General features: G+C 37.2%; 1 protein-coding gene across 1 annotated transcript; it reads left to right on the top strand.

Moving 5' to 3' along the window:
• Positions 1-320: 320 nt before the first annotated feature.
• On the top strand, positions 321-10,220 carry LOC132645757 (T-complex protein 1 subunit alpha). Its single transcript, XM_060362938.1, has 17 exons — positions 321-522; positions 616-680; positions 2,233-2,322; positions 2,414-2,500; positions 2,607-2,666; positions 2,777-2,827; positions 3,687-3,782; positions 4,806-4,871; positions 5,074-5,291; positions 5,737-5,833; positions 6,635-6,721; positions 7,626-7,760; positions 7,981-8,085; positions 8,590-8,718; positions 8,811-8,914; positions 9,610-9,700; positions 9,776-10,220. Exons 1-17 carry the CDS (start codon positions 450-452, stop codon positions 9,854-9,856), a joined length of 1,635 nt encoding a protein of 544 aa, XP_060218921.1. The 5' UTR covers positions 321-449; the 3' UTR covers positions 9,857-10,220.
• Positions 10,221-10,422: the final 202 nt, after the last annotated feature.

Genomic DNA, 10,422 nt, shown 5'->3' with positions numbered 1-10,422 from the left:
TTTTGAATCTTGTGGTCTAAAACAAGCCAAAGATATTTGTATAATCATAAATCATCTCGTCAATCGTAAAAAGTAAAATTTAAAGTTAAATTGTTGCCAAATAAGAAAATGTGTTATTCTTTTGGGACTGACTAAAAAGAAAAATGTGTCATATAAATTGGAACAGATGAAGTGCTAATTATATTTAATCACTAATTTTAATTTTTTTATTACATAGAGGGTAGGGAATTTTTGTCTTTGTATGTTTAGAAACTTAAAAAAAGAAAAAGAAAAAAAAAAAACATTTAGGGCCAAATATTATTGTGACTCAAGGGCACAAACCTAAAACCCTCATGAAGGAGCAGTAGTCCCCCCACTTCACTGAACGTTCCCCCGCAGCAGAAAAGCCTTTCGTATTCGTCCAGAATCTACGATCTAGGGTTTTCGCATCACCACATATACAGTGGGAAATGGCGTATTCAGGACAAACTCTTGATATTTCCGGCGACCGTCAGTCCGGTCAGGATGTTCGCACCCAAAACGGTATCTCCCTCTCTCCCACATGTATTACTTCTCTCTTTTTTTTTTTTTTTTTTTCTACTTACTTAGTGATTATTATGTGTTTGTGGATTTCAGTGACTGCATGTCAAGCAGTAGCCAACATTGTCAAATCTTCACTTGGACCCGTTGGCCTTGATAAGGTTCCTTCCTTTCTCCTTTTTCCTACTACTTTATCTATCTCTCTCTGCTAGTGTTGAAGAGTTTGTATGCATTCAGCTTGTGATACTTGTCAAAGTTACCAACTTTTTCTCTTGTAATTATTTATCTGGTTGCGAGTTATAGGAGGAACGTTCCAAGTTAGGGTTTTGAGATGTTTAAGAGAAATTATTGAGTATTGGAATGAACCAGGTTCAAAGGTATACTACACTGCTCTAGTGTAATTGTTGTTGAAGAGTTTGTCTGCATTCAGATTGCCCAACTTGTCAAAGTTTTGGACTTTTTCTATTGTGGTTATTTATCTGGTTGCCAGTTATAGGAGGATGTTCTCAGTCAGGGTTTTGAGATGTTTATCTTGTAATTTTTTTTTTAATTAAAAGATATATTATTGAGTATTCGAATGAAGCAGGTTCAAAATGTAGTGGAATGGAATGCTAACTATTCATATGCCAAGCCGACTAGTCTGGGGTGGTGGAAACTAGTCCTGTCCTTATAATTTGCCATTTTCCGTCTTATTCTGCATTATGGTGTAGCCGTCTCTACTGCTAGCACTCTCCATTTTGCTCTGCAATTGTTTTGGTAGAATCCATAGATGCTAAAGTGAGATCTAACTAGCATATTCAAATATATGGGCAAAGCCATGTAGAAAAGTTTTTGTCAAAGCTTGAGCTGTCCGGCCAGCCTCTTGAGTTGCTGTTATTTTGTAGCCAATTTGTTTGTCTTTACGTGAATGCTTTAAGGATGAAACTAACAAAAAGGTGAGTGAGCATATTTGCTAAGCTTGCCCATACTGAGAGCATTCTTGCATGTATTTATCAATTAATCCTTCAGGCAGGTGCGTATAGTAAGGATTCTGTTCAAGCACTTGTTCAGTTTATAAGCAACGGGACTAGATTAGCAAGTGAGTTGGTGGGGTAACAATTAGTTTTGAATCAACGCTGAAGCTTAATGCCCTGATTTGTGATAGTCATAATAGATGTAGAATGATGCTAATAAACATCTATTACCAAAACTATCATGTACCAGACATCGGCGAAGTGGCATAAGTTCTTAACAGAATAATCTGCTCTGTGCTTATCTTGACTTTGGAAGTCAGGAGTAAGCTTAGTTTTGTAATCTGGAGATGGATTTTAATTTCAAGTACCGGGGATGGTGCAAGCTGGATAATCATTACGTATATGCGCTTAAAACTTTTAATATCTTAAAATATGGATGGGATTATACTTATTACTCAAATTCATCGAAATAGTTAACTTAATGCCCATCATATGTCTATTTGTCCTGTTGAGCTGGAGTCACTTACCACCTCAAAATTTCTCACTTTTGTCTGTTACAAAAACTCATAAGAGTTTGTTATGTACATATCCATCGGCTTGAAAGATTTTAGATATATTAGGAGTATAAAGAACAATTTGATCTGGCTTATTAAAGGAATAAAATGGTCTTGAGTTCAACATTTTAAGTGATTTTTTTCATGTATTTGTTGTTTGAATGGTCAATTGATTGTTGACTCACTGGTATTGCTATGAATTGCAGATGCTTGTTGATGATATTGGCGATGTAACAATTACTAATGATGGTGCTACCATTTTGAAAATGTTAGAAGTTGAGCATCCAGCTGCCAAGGTAACCACATGAACCTTCAATTTTCTCGCTCAGGCATAATGTATAAACCTTCAGAAAAATTGATGGACCATTGTAATGCACTATGTCACAGGTTCTTGTTGAGTTGGCTGAACTCCAAGATCGAGAAGTTGGTGATGGAACAACCTCAGTCGTTATTATAGCTGCAGAATTACTTAAGGTATTCTTGCTAATCTATTACAATGCAGAAACTTCTCTAAGTATTTTCAGCTCAAGCAGTTGGTGCACATAGTTTTTGTTGATATTCTCTGTGTTAATATTTGCAGGGAGCAAATGAGTTGGTGAGGCACAAAATTCACCCAACCTCGATAATCAGTGGATACAGGGTAACTATCTTTGTTCATTTCATATGCAACTTAAAAAGAACCACGACAATCCTTTTTTTTTGCAAAAATCCAAAGCCTTTCTAATGTTATACTGCACTGGTTTCTGGCAGCTAGCAATGAGGGAAGCATGCAAATATGTCGAAGAAAAATTGGCTGTTAAGGTATTGATTTGTGGTATTTTGCCTTCACGTGTGTATTATGCTGATGCGTCTGTCATATGTGAAGTAGTTCGTTCAAATACTAATCTAACTTGCATTATCTTTGAACTGTAGAGTATACCTTGCAGACCTTATAAGAAAAGGACATTTTCTTAAATTTATGAATATTAAGGTAGCCTCATCCCTAGGGGAACTGTTAATGTAGGGTGCACTTGCAATTTCGAGTGTCTTGTGACTTATGTCATTGCTAGTTGTAAGAACCAGTTTAATCCTTTATCTATCATGTTAAAATACTGCATTATGAACCTTGGGCTGAAAGTTTTGCCGCCTTGCTTACGTGGTGCTTTAGTGCAAGCACCAAGGTTAACGCATGCCTCTCATTCCCCATGGACTCTGTCGTTAAGAGCATAACATTGGACAATAAATATCATTGGCATAGTGATATTTTTGTTGTTGAGGAAATGGTATAAATGAATCTTTTGGCGATTAGATTTTAGCATAACAGAACTATTTCCTGGACACTTATAACTACATCTTTACATCTAATTCAGAAAATTTAAATAGTTTTTCACTTGGTTTATGTGTTTTACTTCAGAAATAACGATAAATTATAGTTTTTCAATTCTTATGCATTAATAGTTATTTATTGTGTTTATACTTATATATATTTTTGTGTATTGCGTTATTATAGATGTATGTTTTTTTTTTATTTTTTATTAAAGCCTTTCATTGATATAAAACTGACATTTTAATTGCGCTTTCTCTTGAAACCTTAGCAGACCTTGGTTTTCAACGCTTTTCTCCTTTGATAGCTATGTTCATGCAGTTGATGATCTTACCAGTTTGTCCGCTGTTTTTTCAGGTCGATAAGCTTGGAAAAGATTCTCTTGTAAACTGTGCCAAGACAAGCATGTCATCAAAGTTGATAGCAGATGACAGTGACTTCTTTGCTAATATGGTATGGTGGTCGCTGAAATTGGATTATCTTGATTAAATCAACTGTGCCCATTCATGGAAAAAACCCGAAGGATAAGTTTTTTGATTATTGGAATCAAGCTTATTAATATTGTTCCTAGCCTCGTCACTGTACAACACGAGAGTACATCGAACAAGCTAAGAAAAATCGTATCGTGCAACGTTAATGAGAAAAATCTCTAGCTTTTGTGAGGCCCGTTTAATCTGCGAACCTTGTGTGCGGTCTCCATATGCAGAACATTAAAACCTATGGATGTGTTATGTAATGGTTTGGTTTTATTACCTGCTTTAGTCTGAACCGCGGGTTGCTGTCTTTTTGATATTGCTGCTTTTAGGCAATTAACTCCTAGACGCCTGATATGTATGTTTTCTGGTTAATAAACAATCTCATACTTTGCTAACACACAATTATTGTGGTTTGATGGGAAAATAAAAGAGCACCGAAGGGAACTTCATTTTTCCTATTGTTTGTGATGCTTTGTAAGGGGGAAAGAGTGGGCCTAACACTGCTAAACTTCTTCCTGCAGTTTTTTGTATAGTGTTCTGAAATGTCATAGCTGCCTAACTATCATTTCTTGTCCCATTTGTGCTTTCATGATTATTGGAAAAAGCTGCTTCCTTTTTCACTTTCCTTCTCACATAATTCTCAAAATGTACGTCATCACTTAGATTACTGAAATTATGTGGTTAGCAATCTTGACCTTTTAGTTAACTTCTCTTTATATCCCTAAAATTATGTTTGTGCTTTTGTTTGTCTAATAGGGATGTGCCTGCTTAATATTTGTATGTTTGCTCCCTGCATAATTCTTCATACTTATGTAAGGTCGGCGTTTGAAGATCTTTTCTCGTTGCTATTCTTGTTCTAATGTCAACACTTTTTATCATATATGTGCAACTATTTTGTATAACAAAATGCCTTTTGCTGTCGAAGGGTCTTTATACCTGTATGTTTTGTGAAATATCATTCCCATGTACCATATTGCCTTAGCCAATGGTGTATTTGTAGGTTGTTGAAGCAGTACAGGCAGTCAAGATGACTAATGTGAGGGGTGAAATTAAATATCCTATTAAGGTGAGTTGTTCGTTCAAGAAAATTTGTTCTGATAGTCAAGGAATATTATTTGGAAGGTCTGCTCCATAGGTCTGTTATCTGGAAGCATATTAAACAACTTTGGTCTGGTAGACTAGTTTGGGCAGTTTGATTTGTAGATTCCCTAAATTATTTTAACATCTTGATCAAGTACTAATGGAAATAAAACTTTATTTCTATCCAGGGTATTAATTTACTTAAAGCACATGGAAAAAGTGCAAAAGATAGCTATCTATTGAAGGGTTATGCTCTGAATACTGGCCGTGCTGCCCAAGGAATGCCTCTGAGGGTTGCGCCTGCACGGATCGCTTGTCTTGACTTCAATCTTCAAAAGACAAAAATGCAGATGGGTGTTCAAGTGTTGGTAACTGATCCTCGAGAGCTTGAGAGGATTCGCCAAAGGTGATCTTTTGGCACCGTTCGTCTATTATGTTGCTATCAATGTGTTAGCATCAAAACATCTTTGTACTTGTCAACTTCTCATAACTGAAACCAAAGAAATAGCAAGCTAATATTTGCTACATATGTCCATGATCGTTGGGAATTTTATTAAAAATGTTATCGGTTCCTTGAGTTTTGTAATTTTTGCTTCACGATTGATGTGGATTTCCAACATGTGTGTGATAGTTTAGATTTTTTGTGGTATCTTACTGCTGGTACCTAACTAGAGATGAGGCCAAGGCTGTTGTTTTTGACATAACCCTGTTGTCTCTAATGATTGCACAAGGCTGTTTTGTTTAAATCACTTGTAATAACCAAAGACATTCTGTAGCTATGATTTACAGCATATTGGTTAAACCACAGCAGCATGTTGTAATTCAGCCCTAATGTATATCTATGTCTACAGAGAAGCTGATACGACAAAAGAACGGATTCAGAAACTTTTGAGTGCGGGAGCCAATGTCGTCTTGACTTCAAAAGGAATTGATGACATGGCACTGAAGGCAAGCTGCTAACTTTAGTTGTTTCTTTTCATGGTTTGTTGTCTCCTTCGAATGCTTTTTACTCAGTTGAGAATGAGTTCGTATACCTAAGCTCATACTAAAGTTTCCTTCAAAGGGCAGCAATGGTCTTGTTAATGAACTGTGCTTCATTTTGTACATACTAGTGGTTCTCTTAATCTTTCCTTGCACATTCTTGATAACTAGGACCCTTGTTGTGCTAGTATCGTTACAATCAACTTAGATGCATGCACCCAAGGGTGTGGTCAGTGAAGTGTTTAGATCCATGAGGTCTCAAGTTCAAATCTCAGCAGAAGCAAAAAAAAAAAAAACTAGGTGATTTCTTCCGATCTATCGAAGCCTTGGTGGGCAGAACTACCCGATACTTGTGCTGGTGGGGAGGTAATAGGTTCCTGGTGGAATAGTCAAAGGTGCGCACAAGCTGGCCTGGACACCATCACCATGAAAAACAACTAGCTGCATTGGAATGTCGAATCACTGGTGTTTTTGATGTGATGTCAGCATCCTTGCAAATAATTTAGCTCTTCTGTTGTTGACATAAAATTTAGCCGTTTAATTTATTAACCTTAGAAAAAAAGTAAGAAAAATAAATAAAAAAATTAGCTTTTGTTGTGGATGTACATGTGTGGTGGTCATGGTAGCGTTTGTTCTGAAAGGCTGTTCAGCTAGCAACGTCGATATCCGTTATAATTTATCTCTGCTAAACAAATTGTGCTTCTGTATAAAGTGGGATTGCTGAAGCTGGTGCAGTTAACGATCTAATTTCGTGTTTTCCTGTTTCAGTACTTTGTGGAAGCTGGTGCAATTGCGGTTAGACGTGTACGCAAGGAGGATTTGCGCCATGTTGCCAAGGCAACTGGCGCCACTGTGGTATGTTCACTAGACTGGTCTGGGAAATATCTTCTAGTACTTTCTTATTTTTGGGTCATGTCAATTCCTCCCCCTACTGAGGATCAATTTTGGATCTTTTCCACTTTCCTCTCTGTCTCAAACTCCCAGCCTCTTGGTTTGACGTGGAGTTCTCTTCCAACTGGAGCAACCTCATTTGTTGGTCTGGAAAACTATACCTTACCTCTTATTGTTGCTTCAAAGTATTTTTAGTCTTTCTATGAATTTAAGGTTGTACTAATCAGAGAAGAAAAGACTTGGTATCTGACTTGGTGATACCTAGTTTAGCATGCACTTTTTTCATGATCATGTGTTGAAAAATTTGTCTGGAGAGTTCTATCATGTAATCCGCAATGGATATGTTTTTAAAGGTTACTATTAACTTAGCTCTAAGAAAGTGCAGAGGATTATATACAAACAAATATCACACGCATAGATAGAGCCTCAAAGAAGACCATGTAATCCGCAATAGACTGCTTTAAGGAACTCTGTTTTAGCTTTGATATTTAAGATGAACAAGTGGAGTGTCATATGAAGGACAAACAGGCTATAGATTTGTAGTTGAATGGAGTTAGGATCAAGAAGATAGAGACAACTTTCAGTGAGTTTGTACTTGGTTTATCAATAGGTGTGGAGTAACTGGATCCCAATTGGGAGGACATGAAATCTCTTACTTTGTGAAAGAAGAATGTATGATAAGCTGTTTCCTCTTTACACAGCTGCTGGCCGCCTGGCCCCCAAGCAGGTGGTTGCAGGACCAAAGAGAAGCAATATATGAGTAGGACAGTGGTGATAATTTTGGGCATGTAACAATACAGATTTCTGGTAGTACTAGCATAATCATTTCTGTGAACATGGCATGGTGCTCATGTATTTTGATATACAGGTCTCAACATTTGCGGATATGGAAGGAGAAGAAACTTTTGAACCATCATTTCTTGGACATGCTGATGAGGTAGTGGAGGAGCGGATTGCTGATGATGATGTCATTATGGTTAAAGGAACTAAAACCTCAAGTTCGGTATGTAATTGCACTGAATTTTGAGTTTATTTAGATGTGCTAATTACTTGTTTAAAACTGCACAATAGTTTGGGCCTATTCTTGCAGTTTTTCCTGCGACTCTTATTTGTTGTGTTTGAAGAAAATGTTGTGGCTCTTAGGGTGTTTCGTTTCTTTCCAAAATGAAGTTTGTGTTCAAACTCAAAGGTTATGAATATGGATTGATCTGCTGCTTTATCAGGTTTCATTGATACTTAGAGGTGCAAATGACTTTATGCTTGATGAGATGGAGAGGGCCCTCCATGATGCTTTGTGCATTGTGAAGAGAACACTAGAGTCAACAACTGTAAGTCCCTGTATCCACAAACTCCTACTAAATGCAGTTGCCAGTGTTTACTTTGATGTAAATTATACAGATAACAGGTTATGTTGGGGGCATCGAAATTTATAGGCATGCTGTAAGGAAGTTTATTCTCTTATACTTGCTAGACTATGTTTAGATCTATAATAGGTGTAGATTATCAGTTTAACTCGTGTGATGAACTGATGTACTAGTGTCATTACATGGGCGTGATTAAGGGGTGTAACTCCATATATTAAAAATAGTATAACAGTCTCTGGTACTTCAATGACCTTATACTTCGATATGGAGAACTGCGCATCCTGGTTTTTACGGCTAATTGCTGGTTTTTACGGCTAATTGCTTGTGGATATCTTCTAGCACAATATTTTAATTTGGCCATGGGGAAAATTTACTACCATAATCTCCATTTCCTCTTGGCTAGAGAAAGAAGCAGCGAAATTATGTGTTAGTGTAAATGCCTGATCAATTGGTACCGTGGCAAAACAGATCGTTGCTGGTGGTGGAGCTGTTGAGGCTGCTTTATGTGTCTACTTGGAGTACCTAGCTACTACTCTTGGGTCAAGGGAGCAGCTGGCTATTGCACAATTTGCTGAATCCTTACTTGTCATACCAAAGGTCCTTGCTAGTTGTATATAACAAAAATGGCTGATGCTCTTGTACCCCTCATATGTTGTATGATCAATTTTGGTGCATTTCTTCTGGTGCAGGTTCTTGCAAATAATGCTGCAAAAGATTCCAGTGACTTGGTATCTAAACTACGTTCATGTCACTACCTTGCACAAACCAAAGCAGATAAGAAGCATTTGTCAAGGTATTCTTCGGAATCCGTATATCTTTGTGTTGTTTGGTCAAGCTTCTACACCAAAGTTGATGCACTACTTTTCAAGTATATGCTTTTCATGTTACTAAGATTTCAAGTTTTTAGTTTCGTAAGAATCAGGTATTTGGGTTTGTTTGGAAATCCTTGTGGGTCACATTTTTCAACATACCCAAGGCCTTCCTTTAGTAAAGGGATGGATAATTGCCTCTGGCTGGTCCTGGCCATCTCTTTCTCGAACTTACTCAGCCGCCATAACTGGCATAAGCATCTTCAGTTTCAGTTCTTAGCTGATCCTAGGGTAAGGTCAGGGGTTGGCCATTTTTCTTTGCTAACCAGCTTCTAGTTGTGAGCCAACTCTCTGTCCAAAATTTTGTGCTACTACAGCTTGGACTAGTATTAAGTTTCTAGATTAGTGGCCCAAAAGTTCAAAGTGGCATTTACTAGAAGGGATCTGAAAAGCAATCGGCTTACCCGTGAAGCATTTACTCGTGTCATGCCGTCACCTCACCAGAATGAGAATGTGTTGCTTATGCCTTTTGCTTTCTTAAACATTTTTTGTGGTCTACACATCTTGCTTTTCTTGTTGATGGACGTTGAGCACTGCTGTATTGAATGAATGCTATTAATCAATGCATCTGCCATCCTTCCCATGAGCTATCATAATCAGGTTTTGTTGCGTTATACAGCATGGGACTGGATCTATCAAAGGGCACTGTGCGAAACAACTTGGAAGCTGGAGTGATTGAGCCTGCAATGAGCAAAGTAAAAATAATACAGGTAAATCTACACTAGAATGCTCATCTGCTGAGGTTTAGGTTTTGTCCTTTCTAATACGGTGTAATTTCATACCAGTTTGCTACGGAAGCAGCTATTACTATTCTGAGAATTGATGACATGATAAGGCTTGTCAAAGAGGAGGGCCAGGAGGATTAGGCAGCAGATATATCTGGACTTGTTCTAATGGAGCCAATGCGATTGTTTGATGGACTTACAATAGCTGTGTTGCATTTTTCATTGCCCTTTTGAGAATTGATCCCACCAGCTCTTGTCGATTCAGAATGGGTTTTTGTTTTTCCCCATGAAATTACTCCTTAATCTTGTGATTTGTTGTGAGTTTAATATTTAAGTCTTGTTATCACTTTGTAGGAAATTTAAAGTAAAATCTTCTTAGAATACTGAATAGGTAAATTTGAAGTTTTGTTTTTAGCTGGTCTATCCTCCTTTTCAAATTGGTAGGCTGGTTCCACATTCCAGGAGTACTTCGTTGGTATTTTTCTTTTAAAGAATGTTATTCACATCTAGTGTGCCAAAACATTGATGAAAAGATAGATACTACATAGGTCTGCTATTCTTTTGTTATAGATATGGTATTGAAGCTTCTAGTAGCTCTTTCAAAATTTTCCACTTCTCAATATTGAGATAAACCACTGCAAGTTGCGAACACTATCAGTAAGGGACAAACTGTGTGGAACCATGGAAGTCCTAAAATTGAAGCCTCA

This window comes from Lycium barbarum, chromosome 6 (assembly GCF_019175385.1).
Source record: "Lycium barbarum isolate Lr01 chromosome 6, ASM1917538v2, whole genome shotgun sequence".
Lineage (NCBI taxonomy): Eukaryota > Viridiplantae > Streptophyta > Magnoliopsida > Solanales > Solanaceae > Lycium > Lycium barbarum.
The sequence above is the reverse complement of the archived record's forward strand: the minus strand, read 5'-3'. Positions and strand labels throughout refer to the sequence as shown.

What these genes read in the sequence shown, in the direction of transcription:
- LOC132645757 (XM_060362938.1), top strand. Translation starts at nt 450, where the DNA reads ATGGCGTATTCAGGACAAACTCTTGATATTTCCGGCGACCGTCAGTCC. An exon ending in TAGCTGCAGAATTACTTAAG is followed by an intron (nt 2,501 to 2,606) that starts GTATTCTTGCTA and finishes TAATATTTGCAG; the next exon opens with GGAGCAAATGAGTTGGTGAG. An exon ending in GAACTAAAACCTCAAGTTCG is followed by an intron (nt 7,761 to 7,980) that starts GTATGTAATTGC and finishes CTGCTTTATCAG; the next exon opens with GTTTCATTGATACTTAGAGG.